This window comes from Taudactylus pleione, unplaced genomic scaffold (genome assembly GCF_031769625.1).
Source record: "Taudactylus pleione unplaced genomic scaffold, aTauple2 ptg000167l, whole genome shotgun sequence".
In the NCBI taxonomy this organism is placed as follows: domain Eukaryota; kingdom Metazoa; phylum Chordata; class Amphibia; order Anura; family Myobatrachidae; genus Taudactylus; species Taudactylus pleione.
The window spans coordinates 1,046,588-1,066,738 of record NW_028284569.1 but is presented as its reverse complement, the minus strand read 5'-3'; the positions used below and the strand labels follow the sequence as shown (position 1 = coordinate 1,066,738).

Genomic DNA, 20,151 nt, shown 5'->3' with positions numbered 1-20,151 from the left:
AGCAGTCTGTAGCTCTCTGGCTAAACTACAACTCTCAGCATCCGTGATGTTTACCGGGCCTACTGGAAGTTGTTTGTCAACATGCCTTAGGTTACAGTACCTCATCCTGCTTATCGCATGCTCTTTACCATGTAAATATGTATGTATGTGACCAATTTTTGTATTAAACGCATTATTGCTAACGTCCTGGCAGGAAGATGCTCTGTGCTGCTGCTGCTCATATTTCTGGGCTCTTTCATGACACCCACCATCTACATTGTCCATTTATTCCACTTAAAGGGCTCTATTTACTACAATCCGCATATTGAATGCGGATTGTAGTGTGATATTACCGAGTGAATTTGCATTGCGAATTCAGGCAATATCACAGGGATTTACTATAAATCCCTTGCAGGGACAGAGCTTGCGATAAAGCTCTGTCCCTGCGGATCCCATCCGCACTCTAGTCGTGGTATTTTCGGAAAAAATACCGCGACTAAGAGCCCGCGCATGCGCCGACCGACCACCGCTACTAGCCCCCCACCGACGCTAAGCCACGCCCCCCCGCTAAGACCCGCCCCCGCGATCGCGGACCCCCGCGACCCCCCCTCCCCCCACCCATGACCCCCCCTCCCTTCATTACACTTACCTGCATCCTCCTGGCCTCCGGTGATCTTCTCCGGGCTTCCCGATCAGGTGATCTCCCATACTGCACTGGGGCCCGATCACCTGATGACAGGGCCCCAGTGCACTGTGGGAGACCAGCTGACCGGAGAGGAGCCATCACCGGAGGCCCGATCACCGGTCCTTGGATTCAGGTAAGGAAAAAAAAAATGTTTAATTTTTTTTTCTTTTTTTTACAGTAATCAGCTTGCGGTCTGCTTAGACCACACAGCTGATTACTGGTACCGGCTCCCGCCTCTGTTCTCCCCGTTAGAGCAGAGTGGGAGCCCGGTAACCGGGGGAGACCCTGGATAACGCCACCTCCAGGTGGCGTTATTATCACAGGGCTTCCCCCGATATTTTTTTACAATTTATTTTTAGTAACTTGCACACAGATCACATTTCCCATTACAATTATGGGAAATGCGATCTGCTTTACTAAAAATAAGTGATACTGGGGGTTGGAGTAGAATTTTACTAATTCTACTCCAATTGCCCTGTAATAAATACAGGTGAAACTAAAATAATGTGAAAAGGGTGTGAAAACACAAAACAGCCTTTTTCACTTTATTTTAGTAAAAATAATGTTAATAAATAGAGCCCAAAGTCACTTACATACAAAGGAGGCAGGCGTTGATTGAGCTGAACCGTTATTATAACAGCCTATCAACTCACCAGGGTCCTGGGATAACCAGATGCGGTTAGCGGGGAGCAATTAAAAAAAACTGGGCAAAATTGGAAAGTCGACCATGTTTTGCTCACCCAATCAACTTGGTGGTTTCGAATTTTTTTTAAAAATGAAAGGGGCCATCTGTGGCCATAACAATTTCTGGACATTTTTGGGATTCATCAACTGCATGAAGATGAATTCAGCGGCAGTGCCACCCAATATGGAAACAAGAGTGGCATAGCAGTGGCAGATAGGATGGCAGTTTAATATACTATAAAAGTGTTTGTCGTCTATGCAAATAGACAGTCAGCAATGCTCCAACAGTGCATAATGCAATATAAAGAGGTGCAAGATAGATTTGTCCTTGGATATGTTGTATATATTAAACAGGACATGCACAACTTAACAAACCAATCACTTCAGCGACAGGGACTAAAAATTGTGGCTAAAGTGATTGGTATGTTTGGGCCCACGCAAAACAGGCTACCAATGATCTCTAGGAGTATCAACGGGCTCTACAGAGGCAAGATGTTGTCACCATCATCATCATCATCATCACCTGATTCCTCACCCTCATCAGTGTGTACATCATCTTCACACAATATTAATTCGTCTCTGCTGGAATCCACCTTTACAGCCTTAGGTGACTCTTGGCCGCAAAGGTCTTTCTCATGGAATTTGTAGTTAATTTTGATGAACATCATCTTTTCCACATTTTGAGGAAGTAGCCTCCCATGCCGATCACTGAAAGAGTTTTCAGAAGAGCCAGGAGCCTTGTCAGAGTATACACTGGATGGTGGGCAGCTCAAGTAGAGCAAAGTCAGTATGTGCAAGGGCCTCCAAATTGACTTTTTCCTGCCAGTAAAAACGAACTGTCGGAGACGCCTATTTGGATGCTATCATTAAAATAATCCTTAACCATTCTTTGAATAGTGACCATATCAGATGGAGTCAGGATAGAGGTATAAGTAAATGCAGTCAATTGTTTAGACCTGACAAGATGTCAAAAGAATGTGTTGACTCGTCTGCATCACCAGCGGGTCTAATGGGAAAGTAAAATTTTTTACTGGCAGCTGCATTTGCCGGTGAAAACATGTTACTCTCCCCCCATGTCACCATTACAGCGTATCTCCTCACATAGCGACCGTGTCCTAGTAACAGCACAATAGTCACCTGCACCGTGTTACTCTCCTCCCATGTCACCATTACAGCGTATCTCCTCACACAGTGACCGTGTCCTAGTAACAGCACAATAGTCACCTGCACCGTGTTACTCACCTCCCATGTCACCATTACAGCGTATCTCCTCACACAGTGACCGTGTCCTAGTAACAGCACAATAGTCACCTGCACCGTGATACTCTCCTCCCATGTCACCATTACAGCGTATCTCCTCACACAGTGACCGTGTACTAGTAACAGCACAATAGTCACCTGCACCGTGTTACTCCCCTCCCATGTCACCATTACAGCGTATCTCCTCACACAGTGACCGTGTCCTAGTAACAGCACAATAGTCACCTGCACCGTGTTACTCTCCTCCCATGTCACCATTACATTGTATCTCCTCACACAGTGACCGTGTCCTAGTAACACCACAATAGTCACCTGCACCGTGTTACTCTCCTCCCATGTCACCATTACAGCGTATCTCCTCACACAGTGACCGTGTCCTAGTAACAGCACAATAGTCACCTGCACCGTGTTACTCTCCTCCCATGTCACCATTACAGCGTATCTCCTCACACAGTGACCGTGTCCTAGTAACAGCACAATAGTCACCAGCACTGTGTTACTCTCCTCCCATGTCACCATTACAGCATATCTCCTCACACAGTGACCGTGTCCTAGTAACGGCACAATAGTCACCTGCACCGTGTTACTCTCCCCCCATGTCACCATTACAGCGTATCTCCTCACACAGTGACCGTGTCCTAGTAACACCACAATAGTCAGCTGCACCGTGTTACTCTCCTCCCATGTCACCATTACAGCGTATCTCCTCACACAGTGACCGTGTCCTAGTAACACCACAATAGTCAGCTGCACCGTGTTACTCCCCTCCCATGTCACCATTACATTGTATCTCCTCACACAGTGACCGTGTCCTAGTAACAGCACAATAATCACCTGCACCGTGTTACTCTCCTCCCATGTCACCATTACAGCGTATCTCCTCACACAGTGACCGTGTCCTAGTAACAGCACAATAGTCACCTGCACCGTGTTACTCTCCTCCCATGTCACCATTACAGCGTATCTCCTCACACAGTGACCGTGTCCTAGTAACAGCACAATAGTCACCTGCACCGTGTTACTCTCCTCCCCTGGTCACCATTACAGCGTATCTCCTCACACAGTGACCGTGTCCTAGTAACAGCACAATAGTCACCTGCACCGTGTTACTCTCCTCCCATGTCACCATTACAGCGTATCTCCTCACACAGTGACTGTGTCCTAGTAACAGAACAATAGTCACCTGCACCATGTTACTCTCCTCTCATGTCACCATTACAGCGTATCTCCTCACACAGTGACCGTGTCCTAGTAACAGCACAATAGTCACCTGCACCGTGTTACTCTCCTCCCATGTCACCATTACAGCGTATCTCCTCACACAGTGACCGTGTCCTAGTAACAGCACAATAGTCACCTGCACCGTGTTACTCTCCCCCCATGTCACCATTACAGCGTATCTCCTCACACAGTGACCGTGTCCTAGTAACAGCACAATAGTCACCTGCACCGTGTTACTCTCCTCCCATGTCACCATTACAGCGTATCTCCTCACACAGTGACCGTGTCCTAGTAACAGCACAATAGTCACCGGCACCGTGTTACTCTCCTCCCATGTCACCATTACAGCGTATCTCCTCACACAGTGACCGTGTCCTAGTAACAGCACAATAGTCACCTGCACCGTGTTACTCTCCTCCCATTTCACCATTACAGCGTATCTCCTCACACAGTGACCGTGTCCTAGTAACAGCACAATAGTCACCTGCACCGTGTTACTCTCCCCCCATGTCACCATTACAGCGTATCTCCTCACATAGCGACCGTGTCCTAGTAACAGCACAATAGTCACCTGCACCGTGTTACTCTCCTCCCATGTCACCATTACAGCGTATCTCCTCACACAGTGACCGTGTCCTAGTAACACCACAATAGTCACCTGCACCGTGTTACTCACCTCCCATGTCACCATTACAGCGTATCTCCTCACACAGTGACCGTGTCCTAGTAACAGCACAATAGTCACCTGCACCGTGTTACTCACCTCCCATGTCACCATTACAGCGTATCTCCTCACACAGTGACCGTGTCCTAGTAACAGCACAATAGTCACCTGCACCGTGTTACTCTCCTCCCATGTCACCATTACAGCGTATCTCCTCACACAGTGACCGTGTCCTAGTAACAGCACAATAGTCACCTGCACCGTGTTACTCTCCTCCCATGTCACCATTACATTGTATCTCCTCACACAGTGACCGTGTCCTAGTAACAGCACAATAGTCACCAGCACCGTGTTACTCTCCCCCATGTCACCATTACAGCGTATCTCCTCACACAGTGACCGTGTCCTAGTAACAGCACAATAGTCACCTGCACCTTGTTACTCTCCTCCCATGTCACCATTACATTGTATCTCCTCACACAGTGACCGTGTCCTAGTACCGGCACAATAGTCACCTGCACCGTGTTACTCTCCTCCCATGTCACCATTACATTGTATCTCCTCACACAGTGACCGTGTCCTAGTAACGGCACAATAGTCACCTGCACCGTGTTACTCTCCCCCCATGTCACCATTACATTGTATCTCCTCACACAGTGACCGTGTCCTAGTAACAGCACAATAGTCACCTGCACCGTGTTACTCTCCTCCCATGTCACCATTACAGCGTATCTCCTCACACAGTGACCGTGTCCTAGTAACAGCACACTAGTCACCTGCACCGTGTTACTCTCCCCCATGTCACCATTACAGCGTATCTCCTCACACAGTGACCGTGTCCTAGTAACGGCACAATAGTCACCTGCACCGTGTTACTCTCCCCCCATGTCACCATTACAGCGTATCTCCTCACACAGTGACCGTGTCCTAGTAACGGCACAATAGTCACCTGCACCGTGTTACTCTCCCCCCATGTCACCATTACAGCGTATCTCCTCACACAGTGACCGTGTCCTAGTAACACCACAATAGTCAGCTGCACCGTGTTACTCTCCTCCCATGTCACCATTACATTGTATCTCCTCACACAGTGACCGTGTCCTAGTAACAGCACAATAATCACCTGCACCGTGTTACTCTCCTCCCATGTCACCATTACAGCGTATCTCCTCACACAGTGACCGTGTCCTAGTAACAGCACAATAGTCACCTGCACCGTGTTACTCTCCCCCCATGTCACCATTACAGCGTATCTCCTCACACAGTGACCGTGTCCTAGTAACAGCACAATAGTCACCTGCACCGTGTTACTCTCCTCCCATGTCACCATTACAGCGTATCTCCTCACACAGTGACCGTGTACTAGTAACAGCACAATAGTCACCAGCACCGTGTTACTCTCCTCCCATGTCACCATTACAGCGTATCTCCTCACACAGTGACCGTGTCCTAGTAACAGCACAATAGTCACCTGCACCGTGTTACTCTCCTCCCATGTCACCATTACAGCGTATCTCCTCACACAGTGACCGTGTCCTAGTAACAGCACAATAGTCACCTGCACCGTGTTACTCTCCTCCCCTGGTCACCATTACAGCGTATCTCCTCACACAGTGACCGTGTCCTAGTAACAGCACAATAGTCACCTGCACCGTGTTACTCTCCTCCCATGTCACCATTACAGCGTATCTCCTCACACAGTGACTGTGTCCTAGTAACAGCACAATAGTCACCTGCACCATGTTACTCTCCTCTCATGTCACCATTACAGCGTATCTCCTCACACAGTGACCGTGTCCTAGTAACAGCACAATAGTCACCTGCACCGTGTTACTCTCCTCCCATGTCACCATTACAGCGTATCTCCTCACACAGTGACCGTGTCCTAGTAACAGCACAATAGTCACCTGCACCGTGTTACTCTCCTCCCATGTCACCATTACAGCGTATCTCCTCACACAGTGACCGTGTCCTAGTAACAGCACAATAGTCACCTGCACCGTGTTACTCTCCCCCATGTCACCATTACAGCGTATCTCCTCACACAGTGACCGTGTCCTAGTAACAGCACAATAGTCACCTGCACCGTGTTACTCTCCTCCCATGTCACCATTACAGCGTATCTCCTCACACAGTGACCGTGTCCTAGTAACAGCACAATAGTCACCTGCACCGTGTTACTCTCCTCCCATGTCACCATTACAGTGTATCTCCTCACACAGTGACCGTGTCCTAGTAACAGCACAATAGTCACCTGCACCGTGTTACTCTCCTCCCATGTCACCATTACAGCGTATCTCCTCACACAGTGACTGTGTCCTAGTAACAGCACAATAGTCACCTGCACCGTGTTACTCTCCTCCCATGTCACCATTACAGCGTATCTCCTCACACAGTGACCGTGTCCTAGTAACAGCACAATAGTCACCAGCACTGTGTTACTCTCCTCCCATGTCACCATTACAGCGTATCTCCTCACACAGTGACCGTGTCCTAGTAACAGCACAATAGTCACCTGCACCGTGTTACTCTCCTCCCATGTCACCATTACAGCGTATCTCCTCACACAGTGACCGTGTCCTAGTAACAGCACAATAGTCACCTGCACCGTGTTACTCACCTCCCATGTCACCATTACAGCGTATCTCCTCACACAGTGACCGTGTCCTAGTAACGGCACAATAGTCACCGGCACCGTGTTACTCCCCTCCCATGTCACCATTACAGCGTATCTCCTCACACAGTGACCGTGTCCTAGTAACAGCACAATAGTCACCTGCACCGTGTTACTCTCCTCCCATGTCACCATTACAGCGTATCTCCTCACACAGTGACCGTGTCCTAGTAACACCACAATAGTCACCTGCACCGTGTTACTCACCTCCCATGTCACCATTACAGCGTATCTCCTCACACAGTGACCGTGTCCTAGTAACAGCACAATAGTCACCTGCACCGTGTTACTCACCTCCCATGTCACCATTACAGCGTATCTCCTCACACAGTGACCGTGTCCTAGTAACAGCACAATAGTCACCTGCACCGTGTTACTCTCCTCCCATGTCACCATTACAGCGTATCTCCTCACACAGTGACCGTGTACTAGTAACAGCACAATAGTCACCTGCACCGTGTTACTCTCCTCCCATGTCACCATTACAGCGTATCTCCTCACACAGTGACCGTGTACTAGTAACAGCACAATAGTCACCTGCACCGTGTTACTCTCCTCCCATGTCACCATTACAGTGTATCTCCTCACACAGTGACCGTGTCCTAGTAACAGCACAATAGTCACCTGCACCGTGTTACTCTCCCCCCATGTCACCATTACAGCGTATCTCCTCACACAGTGACCGTGTCCTAGTAACACCACAATAGTCACCTGCACCGTGTTACTCTCCCCCCATGTCACCATTACAGCGTATCTCCTCACACAGTGACCGTGTCCTAGTAACAGCACAATAGTCACCTGCACCGTGTTACTCTCCTCCCATGTCACCATTACAGTGTATCTCCTCACACAGTGACCGTGTCCTAGTAACAGCACAATAGTCACCGGCACCGTGTTACTCTCCTCCCATGTCACCATTACAGCGTATCTCCTCACACAGTGACCGTGTCCTAGTAACACCACAATAGTCACCTGCACCGTGTTACTCTCCTCCCATGTCACCATTACAGCGTATCTCCTCACACAGTGACCGTGTCCTAGTAACAGCACAATAGTCACCAGCACTGTGTTACTCTCCTCCCATGTCACCATTACAGCGTATCTCCTCACACAGTGACCGTGTCCTAGTAACACCACAATAGTCACCTGCACCGTGTTACTCTCCTCCCATGTCACCATTACAGCGTATCTCCTCACACAGTGACCGTGTCCTAGTAACAGCACACTAGTCACCTGCACCGTGTTACTCTCCTCCCATGTCACCATTACAGCGTATCTCCTCACACAGTGACCGTGTCCTAGTAACAGCACAATAGTCACCAGCACTGTGTTACTCTCCTCCCATGTCACCATTACAGCGTATCTCCTCACACAGTGACCGTGTCCTAGTAACACCACAATAGTCACCTGCACCGTGTTACTCTCCTCCCATGTCACCATTACAGCGTATCTCCTCACACAGTGACCGTGTCCTAGTAACACCACAATAGTCACCTGCACCGTGTTACTCTCCTCCCATGTCACCATTACAGCGTATCTCCTCACACAGTGACCGTGTCCTAGTAACAGCACAATAGTCACCAGCACTGTGTTACTCTCCTCCCATGTCACCATTACAGCGTATCTCCTCACACAGTGACCGTGTCCTAGTAACACCACAATAGTCACCTGCACCGTGTTACTCTCCCCCCATGTCACCATTACAGCGTATCTCCTCACACAGTGACCGTGTCCTAGTAACACCACAATAGTCACCTGCACCGTGTTACTCTCCTCCCATGTCACCATTACAGTGTATCTCCTCACACAGTGACCGTGTCCTAGTAACAGCACAATAGTCACCGGCACCGTGTTACTCTCCTCCCATGTCACCATTACAGCGTATCTCCTCACACAGTGACCGTGTCCTAGTAACACCACAATAGTCACCTGCACCGTGTTACTCTCCCCCCATGTCACCATTACAGCGTATCTCCTCACACAGTGACCGTGTCCTAGTAACAGCACAATAGTCACCTGCACCGTGTTACTCTCCTCCCATGTCACCATTACAGTGCATCTTCCTCCAGTCTTAGCATCAGGGTCCTACATGGACATATCTCACTACAGACTTTGTCAGGTACAGGAGACACCAAACTCACCTGGGCAGAAGATGACGATGGATGAGCTGATATCACTGATGTTATTCCTCACATTACAGCTGATATTCCCTGAGACAGGAGCGGGGAGGGATATCTGGCTGTATCCGGAGAGGGACCTTCCCTGTACAGATCCCCCATTGAGGCTCCAGGAATATTCAGGATCCGATCCATTATCCACCCAGCAGGAGGCCTCAGCGCTGCCATCCGGGTAACAGGAGAAGTTGGTAGTAGCGGGTGACAGGGGATCTGGGGGGAGACATAGAGATAGGTTATTAGTCACATAGAGGGAATTTTATATAAACATCCTATCCGCATAATTCAGAATAAAGCAGCCTGCAGGTGATACATGACTGCTGCGTTTTGGCCCCGCCCCCGCTACACAATTCCACAGGGTTATGATGATGCGATACAGCTCGCATCACGTCATTGCCCCCTTTCCCCTGCAGCGGGGAGTTTGTGGGAGTTGTGAACAAGCAATTTTTCTTGTGGCAACCTGAAAAACGTTCTGTTTTCAGGGGTCCTCTTTAGACCCCTGACGATGAATCAGGTCAGGCTGCAAGCCGCAGATTCATTTACTGTGATCCCGGACATGAGAATAGCTACAATAGCCACTTCTACACTTACAGCAAACTCCCTGTGTTCCAGGTTATCAGAGGAGAGTTTTGTACACTGACTGTAGAACACATCACATCTATGGGTCTATGTACTAAGCAGTGATAAGAGAGTGTGAAAAGTGATAAGAAAGTGATAAGGTACAAGCCAATCAGCTTCCAACTGGCATCTCACAGGCTGTGTATGAAAAATGACAGTTGGGAGCTGATTGGCTGGCACTTTTCACAGACTCATCACTTTTCACTGCTTAGTACATAGACCCCTTAGTTTGGTAGAAACCCAGCTGGTCATATGAGATGCAATCGGGAAGCCGGCTGACATTATACCAACAGCCGGCTTCCCAACTGTCATATCCCAGCAAGAGTGAAATGACCGGCGTCTAGATGTAGACGGCTCTCATTTCACCGACGCTGGGCGCCATGAGCGGACAGCCGTGCGGGGGGGAGGGTTAGGGCTCCCGGGGGGGGGGGACTTATGGTTAGGCACCCCCCGGCAGGTTAGGGTTAGGCTAGGGGGAAGGAGGGTTAGGGTTAGGCACCCCCTGGGAGATTTGGGTTTAAGCAGCGGTGAAGGGGGGGTTAGGTTTAGACACGTAGAGGGGGATTAGGGTTACGCACAGGGGAGAGGTTAGGGTTAGGCACAGGGGGGTAGGTTAGGTTAGTTCATACTTAAATGGGGACGATCGATCAGAATTTCCAGCGCTGTCGGGCTGCCGCTGCCGGGATCTGTTCCTCTGTCGGCCTGACGCTGCCGGGAATGAAACTGCCGGCATGCGGCCGCCGGTATCACATACCGATTCCGGTCATATAAAGGAATTTCTGTTCTCTGAGTACTGGGAATTCTATTTTGCAATATTTGACATTATGGGGTTTGGCCATCACAGTTTTATGTACAAATAAACCGGCATCGTGCTCCAATTCAGATATAGAAGAGCTGTATATACACACATAGAGCTCTTCTCCGCAAGTGATGGCACCACGGGGATCCAGAAGTTGTAGGGCTGCCAGGCAATCAGTGGCCACCATTATAGTAAGCGGCTACTGATTGGCTGTGAGTGGCCTGGCTGTTGATTAACACAGCCAGGCCACTCACAGTCAATCAACAGCCAAGCCACTGATTGGCTAACAGAAAGGCCAATCAGCAGCCTCCTACTATAGTAGTGGCTGCTGATTGCCTGGCAGCCCCGCGGACCCCGTGTCATTCAACATCGACAGCTCGCCCCCTTTGGTGCGAGACCCGGAGCGAGGGATTGCCCATCGCTAGCTGATTCTCGCGCATGCACACGACGGAGCCGGCTCCATCGTGCGCATGCGCTGTGGGCCACCATCGACCCGGTTGCGAGCGTTCAGCGCTTGCGACTGGGTCTGAATCAGGCCCTGTGTGCTGTTCTTTCATCTATCTTCTCTTACTGAGAATAAAAAGTAGTTTTCTTTCTACTTTCCTCTTACTCTCATTCCCTCATTCCCTTCTATATTCTAACCCACCTTTTTTTTTTCCACACTTTTTCTTTTATTTTGCTACCTTAGTTAGCAGTAATGCGCAGACCTCAGCGGTCAGCCCCTGTACCAGCACACTACGCTGAATCTCAAGGGGCCTTCCCCCTCAAGCGCGCTTCCTCATGCCTGGCCAGGGAGAGTGCTCTCGGTGGCCTCCACCCACACGCGTAACCCTTACATCCTCTGCCGGGTGTTCCGGACCTGGCGTCTTAGTGTCAGGGTAGGCGCACCCCGTCCTCCTCCCCAGTCAGCAGTGGGAGTGACGGGAGCACGGCGCGCAGGTGGGGAGAGGTGCCGGCCTGCTCCGGCTTTCTACCCAGTTAGCGGCGGTGTGGTGGCAGGGAGAGGAGCCCAATGGCGCACGAGCCCAGGTTCCCCAGGCAGGTCTCCATTATGGCGCCAAGGTCAAGCGGAGATGCCAGCGCCATCTTGGATGCAGCAAGTGGCGGCCATTTTAGATCGTTAGGGTCCTCTCTTGAATCTCCTGACCCTCATAGCAGGTGGGGGGATAATGATTTGTGCCCTGTTTATAGCCAGGGTAGGGGGTGAGGCATTTCAGGCCCAAGATGAGACTGCGCGGTGCCTGCAGAGTCCCGGAGATTGGGGGCCTCCCCGTCCCCGTTCTCAGCGTCACTGTAGTTCTTCCCAGGACAGTGCAACTCCTGTTTCAACACCCATAGTTGTCCCGGATTTGGGGGCGCTGATGGGCATTTTGGTTTCCCTAGTAGGGGCATTGACACCTTTGCTGCAGAGCGCAGGGGTGGATGGAGCATCTGATGGTGTGGGGCAAGCTGCTGGCATACAGGCTCAATTGGCACCTCTACTTGCCCAGCTGTCCACGGTTTGTTGATAATCAGATTACTTCTCCTATCATGTCTCCGCCTGCTGTCTATACTAGGCCCTCTACCGCTAGCCACTCTGCACGGGGTGTATTTGATACATAGATGTCTTTGCCCTTACTTCCAGGGCTAAGAAGCCTTTAGCTGCAGCTAAAAAGAAGGGTGGCATCGGGGGGGATGCACATCGGACATACATTAACTGGCTTAACGGTTTTTAAGTTTTTGCTGGGTGTTACTTAAAGAAGCGTCCGGGTGAGGCCATGAATATCATACGTTATCTGCATCTTATTCGTGGGCTCTATCGCACTTCCCGTGGCACAGTCTGGAGATGGTACGACTAGGAGTTCCATCGTAAGCAGTCGGGGGTTAGAATCCTAGATTTGGGGTGGAAAGACGTCGAGGTCTGGCTGGAAGTAATGCAATCTGCTCCGCAGGCTGCCGACGCTCCCTTCGTGAAGAAGACGGGTGGGCAAGGCTCTGCCCCGGCTCATTCTGTCAAAGCTCCACCTGCCAAGGGCCATTGTTTCGCTTTTAATAACAGCACTTGTGCAGCGGGAGCTCGGTGTCATTTTCGACACCATTGCTTGCGCTGCGGTGCACCACACCCAATCAAGGAATGCTCTAAACTGGGAACACTCCATAGAGCGGCATCACCAGTTCACGTGGATACCATCTGAAGGTGGTTGGATTGGTACTCTTTGTACTAAATGGCTAGTTTTCTATTTTTGGGTTTCACCGAGGAGTTTCAGCTCCCGGTGCAGAGTAATGTTTGGCTAGGCACCCTAAAGAATCTGTGTTCGGCCTATATATGGCCGGAAATTGTAAGGGATAAAGTGTCCAAGGAGGTGCAGCTGGGGTGCATGGTCGGACCCTTTGTGGTTCTTCCTTTGCATAATCTGGTTCTCTCTCCAATTGGAGTTGTGCCCAAGAAGGCTCCTGGGAAGTTCAGATTAATTCAACATCTATCTTTTCCATTTGGGGGGTCAGTGAATGATGCCATTCCGGAGTCTTTGGCTCGGGTCTGTTATCAGTCTTTTGAGGAGGCCCTTGAATTGGTGAAGTCACAGGGACCGGGAGCTTTGTTGGGTAAGGTCGATGTGGAGTCCGCTTTCCGCCTTTTGCCTTTGCATCCCAACTCATTTCGGTTCATGGGCTTTTGGTTGGGGGACGGATTTTATGTCAAGTGCCTCCCTATGGGATGCTCTGTATTCTGTGCTTATTTTGAGGCATTTAGTTCATTTCTACACTGCTGCATTTGTGGAGGCATGGGTGAGTCCAGGGTAGCTCATTACCTTGATGACTTCCTCTGTGTAGGAGCGGCTGGTTCTCCCCATTGCTCGGAGCTTATGTTTTCTCTGCAGGCTTTCTTTTCAGAGTTTGGGGTCCCGATTGCAGCCGATAAAATGGAGGGACCTTGTACTTGTTTGTCGTACCTTGGCATCGAGATAGATATGACAGCCTTTTGCTGTCATCTGCCTGCAGAGAAAGTAGCAAAGCTTAGGGACGCCATCATTCTTGCATTGTTGCTGGGTAAGGTTACTTTGTGCCAAGGACAATCATTGTTAGTACTTTTTAATTTCACTTGTAGAATTATCCCCATGGGCCGTATTTTCTGTCGGAAATTAGAAAGGGCAATGGCAGGCGTACGTAAGCCTCATCACTTCATAAGGCTGTTGTCTGAACTTAGGAGGGATCTCCAGGTTTGGGACCTGTTCTTAGAAGACTACAAAGGCGTCAGCACCTGGTTGGCCCCCCTGCGGCCAATGTTCAGATGCAGCTCTTCACTGACGCGGTGGGGTCCACTGGTTTTGGTGCTTACCTGGAGGGTTCTTGGTCTGCTTCCCTGTGGCCTACATCATGGGTCACGGGGGGGTGATCAAGAGTCTTTTATTGCTGGAGCTTTTTCCCATAGTTGTTGCGCTGCAGTTGTGGGGTGACTGGCTCAGCAACCGGCACATAATTTTTTGGTGTGATAACCTGGGGGTTGGGTCATGCCATTAATCACCAGAGATACACCTTGCCAGTTTTCAGGCTCCTGGCACAGCTGGTTTTGCGCTGCTTAGTGAACAATATCCGCTTTGAGGCGTGGCATGACCCAGGGGTCGATAATTCCATAGCGGACGCTCTATCACGTTTTCAGTTGGTAAGGTTTAGACAGCTCGCCCCCACCACTGCTACTAATGGTGACCTTTGCCCCCATCATTGTTGGCAGGTTATATGTCCGGAATGAAGGGGTTAGCGCAGCACTCCCTTGCCCCCAGCACTTTGAGATCTAATTAGGCGGCCTGGACCAATGGGAGTCCTTTTTGTCACTTTAGCGTTACAGAGGTAAGATGATTTACCATGTCTTTGTTCTTCATATGGGGCCTTTATTCCTCCGGTAAGTCCAGGGCGGTGGTGTCCAGAGTCATTGCCGGGGTTTCCTTTTTCTTGAACTTGCATGGGGTTTTCAACAAGGGATTTTTGGTACAAAGGGCAGTAAAAGGCCGGGCCAGGATGGTCCCATCACCGGAGGATCGCAGGAGGCCAGTTATGTTTGCATTGCTTGTTCAATTTGGTAATGTTTTGTCATGTGTTTGTGTTTCTCAATACAAATCTGCGCAGTTCTGGCTCACTTTTGCGATGGCCCTTTTATGGAGCTTTTCGCATCAGCGAGCTGGTTGTGGCTTCTCGTCGGGCCCCCCCTTCGATGCTCATGTTGCACGTCATTGTTTCTCGCTCGCTTCTTTGCAAGATTAGATGGTCTAAAACAGACCAGATGGGCTGGGGCAGGTGGGTGTCATTAGTGTTGTGCGCTGATGTATGTATCTGCCCCGTGGCTTTAGCTAGAGAATATGTGGTCCTTCACCCCAAGGTCCATGGTGCCTGGTTGATACACGGGGATGGTTCACCACTGACAATGTATCAATTTCGCACCATGCTTCAGCGTTGCATACAATCCCTTGGTTTGCCTCGCAGGGTGTATGGTTCCATTCCTTTAGATTTGGGTGGTCGGTGTCTGAGATCAAAGCTCTGGGGTGCTGTAAATCTGACTTGTATAAGCACTATGGCCCTGATTCAGAGCCGGACGCTCTGACAGAGCGCTCGCTCTGAATCAGGGCCGGGCTATTTTTTTTTTCAGAACGACCTGATGATGGTCGCGATGGTCAAGACCATCGCGACCATCGGGCTTGCAACGAGACCCCTGTGGTAGGGTTTCGTTGCCGCAAGCCCCAGAGAGCTTTCGGCTCTAACAGAGCCGGAATTTCTCCCACTGACACAACTTGTGATATCAGTGGGGCCGCCCCCAAACGAGAGGCGTTCTCATGGGAATGCCTCCGTTTGGGCAGCCACCCCCCCCGGCCCGCCCACCAAAGGGGGTGAGCTGTCATTAAACATCGACAACTCGCCCCCTTTGTTGCGAGACCTGGTGCGATGGAGTGTCCATCACTAGCCGGGTCTCGTGCATGCGCACGACAGAGCCGGCTCCGTCATGCGCATATGCTGTGGGCCACCATCGACCCGGTTGCGAGCGCTCAGTGCTTGCGACCGGGTCTGAATCAGGCCCTATGTTCGGAATTGAATGCTATGTCATCATATATGCACTGTATGTAATTTCTTGTCTGTATTATGCTGTAACTTGGATTTTTCTTTTACCGTTCATCACCATTATCGGTGGGGGCCCTGAGGGATTTTGCCCTGTTTTTGCCCTGAACCACGGAAACTGATCGGCTGTTATCTGGGCAGGTTTTTACCTCGGGCCAAGTTAGTTCCCCCCTTTCTTCTCCCCCATCCCTTCTCTTTTTCCGCTGGTGCAAGTTTTGTCTGTGTCATTATATTGACATTTCAATATTTTGTTTTTTTAGGAGCTCAATTGGATCGTCTCCACATATGGTTTGTGGGTTACTTGTATGTGCATTGGGCCGCTAAATCGCCCTTTGCTTGTGACCCTAGTTGATATTTTGCCATAGACAGAATTAGGTGGCTGGGTAGGAGAGGCATGCGATGGGGTACACTGTTGAGTTTAATCTTGGATGCAGCATTGTGTTTTGGGGCTCCTGGAGTTTTAGTTTTACACCTTGGAGGAAATGATTTGGGGTCTCAGTCATCCCTACAATTGAGGTACGAGATAGTGAGGGACATAGAGACCATATGTGCTTGGTGGCCATGGTGCAATGTGGTTTGGTCTTCCATCATCCCGGGGCAGAGTTGGAGGGGTGTTAGGCCAGGGATGGTGGTTGATAAAGCCAGATGTAAGATCAATTCCCTGGTCGCCAAACATGTCTTTTCTTTAGGAGGTGTGGTTGTAGTTCATCCATTGATCTGTTTAGGGACTCTCTCCTGTTTCATGCTGATGGGGTCCACCTTACAGAGGAAGGGACTTATTTGTTTTTAGAGAGCATATTTAGAGTTTTGGTTAGTTTAGTGTCAGGGTTCAGCCTAGGATCAGCTATCTCTCACCTCTGTGCCGGCTTCCCCTGACTTTCTTGTGGTCAGACGTCTGGTGCAGTGAGGGGTGAGATGCTGAGTATTCTGCCTTAGGTGCTTTTATGGACTTCCATGGTTGGCTGTGTGTTTTGGGATCGGAGTTCCCATCATCGTGACCACCCACAGCTATAGCGAGCGGCCAGGAAGATGGTTGCGATGGTCAAGACCATCAGGCTTGCGATGAGACCCTTGTGGTAGGGTCTCATTGCTACAAGCCCCAGTGTGCTTTCAGCTCTAACAGAGCTGAAAGCACTCCCACTGACATCACTTGTGATATCAGTGGGGCCGACCCCAGATGGTAGGCGTTCCCATGGGAGCGCCTCCGTCTGGGCAGCCACACCCCCGGCCCGCCCACCAAAGGGCATGCACCCTTTGGTACGAGACCCGGAGCGACGGATTGCCCATCGCTATCTGGGTCTCACGCATGCGCACTGGGCCACCATCGACACGCTTGGGTCTGTGGACCAGATTCAGAGCCGCTCATAAGCGGCCGCTCATTCGCTCCGAGTGATGTTCGCACATCTGCGCATGTGCCAACTAGTCATTGCGGTCGGAAATCGAGCGCTCGCAAAATAGCGAGGAGCTGCTAATTTGAGTGACAGGATGAGGCGTTTGTGGGTGGTAACAGGGGAAGGTGCTTGAAAACAGGGGAGTGGAGATCCGAACGCAGGCGTGCCAAACGGTCAAAACGGGCGTTTAATGGGTGTGCATAATTAACAAAGCAGCGTCATCGACCACGTCACTTGGTTGTCTTTTAGCCAGAACTGCTCGCAGTGATTGCGGAAAGAAAATGCTACCACAAGAATAGCGAGCAGTTCATACGCCTTTCGATGTACTCGATTAATCAAATAAATAGCGGAGATGACGTATGATGCGAGCGGCCAAGGGGCGTCTTTACAAAATAGCGAGCGCATGTTTCGGTCACTCGTTCAGACATAGAGGCGTCAACAGACCGCAAAGAGCGAGCGCTCAATTTAAATATCCGGCCCTTTTTTCTGAACGAGCGAGCGCAAATAGCGTCCAGCTCTGAATCAGGCCCTGAATCAGGCCCACAGTGTCAAGGTAGCTGTGTAATCATCTTATTACATATCACCATTGTTATAATGGGACCAGCTCAGGCTGGTGCTGGTTGTAGCTGTATATTATTTCCCATGTGATTTTTTTCATATATATATAATAATACTGCAATAACACTGCAATGTCCTGATGATCATCATCTATATGCGTCTTTACACCACAAGACATGGACCCACTAACCTAGGTTACTGGAGCTGTGTCCTAGAGATCCACCTGCACAGGCTGAGGGGGCCACTAGTGAGCCTTAAATAAACTACAAGGGTCCCATTTATTATCGTATATTTGTGGCTTAATCCCCAAAAACACCTGTTTTTGTGGGTTAACCACAAATATTAAGTTTCCCCCAGATGTATGACAGGAGTATAAGGTGTATACAGGAGGTTACGATACACTATGATATTACCCTGTACATGTAGTGTGTAATGGTCTGTGGTTGGGAACATTAGGAGTAATAAGAGTAAGGTGTATACAGGAGGTTACATGATACACTATGATATTACCCTGTACATGCAGTGTGTAATGGTCTGTGGTTGGGAACATTAGGAGTAATAAGAGTAAGGTGTATACAGGAGGTTACATGATACACTATGATATTACCCTGTACATGCAGTGTGTAATGGTCTGTGGTTGGGAACATTAGGAGTAATAAGAGTAAGGTGTATACAGGAAGTTATATGATACACTATGATATTACCCTGTACATGTAGTGTGTAATGGTCTGTGGTTGGGAACATTAGGAGTAATAAGAGTAAGGTGTATACAGGAGGTTACATGATACACTATTATATTACCCTGTACATGCAGTGTGTAATGGTCTGTGGTTGGGAACATTAGGAGTAATAAGAGTAAGGTGTATATAGGAGGTTACATGATACATTATAATATTACCCTGTACATGTAGTGTGTAATGGTCTGTGGTTAGGAACATTAGGAGTAATAAGAGTAAGGTGTATACAGGAGGTTACATGATACACTATGATATTGCCCTGTACATGCAGTGTGTAATGGTCTGTGGTTGGGAACATTAGGAGTAATAAGAGTAAGGTGTATACAGGAGGTTACATGATACACTATGATATTGCCCTGTACATGCAGTGTGTAATGGTCTGTGGTTGGGAACATTAGGAGTAATAAGAGTAAGGTGTATACAGGAGGTTACATGATACACTATGATATTACCCTGTACATGCAGTGTGTAATGGTCTGTGGTTGGGATCATTAGGAGTAATAAGAGTAAGGTGTATACAGGAGGTTACATGATACACTATGATATTGCCCTGTACATGCAGTGTGTAATGGTCTGTGGTTGGGAACATTAGGAGTAATAAGAGTAAGGTGTATACAGGAGGTTACATGATACACTATGATATTACCCTGTACATGCAGTGTGTAATGGTCTGTGGTTGGGAACATTAGGAGTAATAAGAGTAAGGTGTATATAGGAGGTTACATGATACATTATAATATTACCCTGTACATGTAGTGTGTAATGGTCTGTGGTTAGGAGTAATAAGAGTAAGGTGTATACAGGAGGTTACATGATACACTATGATATTACCCTGTACATGCAGTGTGTAATGGTCTGTGGTGGGGAACATTAGGAGTAGGGATGTGCGCCGGACCATTTTTGCCGGATTTGGATTTGGATTTGGTTCTAATTCGTCATCCGGTTTTGGATTTGGATTTGGATTTGCCAAACTGCGGTGACTGGCTTTGGATTTGGATTTGGATTTGGATTTTTTGCCAAAATTGGCAAAAAAAGCTAAAATTACATAAATTGGGCTTTTTTTTCTTCCTAGAGTGTTATTTACCTCAATAACATTAATTTCCAGTCATTTACAGTCAATTTAGACCACCTCACAGCTTAGATTATTGGTTTCACCATTATTGGCCAAAGGTTGCAGTGAGCTGACTGGTGACCAAGCGTCAGAGCAGCGGCGCAGTGGCACAGACACCACAGTTTAAAGCACATCTATGAAACTATGCCACACAGCAGTGGCAGAAATGAAAGGTAGTGCTAGATGGAATTGTCCTTGGGCCCTCCCACCCACCCTTTATGTTGGATCTTAAAAAGGACATGCACACTTTAACAAACAAAGCATTTCAGCGACAGGTACTGCCACTTTGTGGCTGAAATGCTTGGTTTGTTTGGGCCCCCACAAAAAAATCTTCCAATCTACTAAAGGCAACAGGTCTACAGTGGCATGATGTCACCATCATTGCCATCCTCACCCTCATCAGTGTGTACATCATCCGATTCCTCACACAATATCAGTTCATCCCCGCTGGAATCTACCATTACAGAAGTATCTGTACTGTGACGTGATTGGTGGGAAAGGTTTTCCTCGTGAA

The 20,151-nt window shown here is 49.1% G+C and overlaps 1 protein-coding gene across 1 annotated transcript in view; it reads right to left on the bottom strand.

Moving 5' to 3' along the window:
• Window positions 1-20,151, bottom strand: part of LOC148521403 (uncharacterized) — a gene marked incomplete at its 3' end in the record, with an annotated part of 152,593 nt that overhangs the window by 25,524 nt on the left and 106,918 nt on the right. The window contains exon 3 of the mRNA XM_088475212.1: window positions 9,309-9,554. Within this exon, the coding sequence (XP_088331338.1) occupies window positions 9,309-9,554 (246 nt within the window). The remainder of the gene's footprint in view (window positions 1-9,308; window positions 9,555-20,151) is intronic.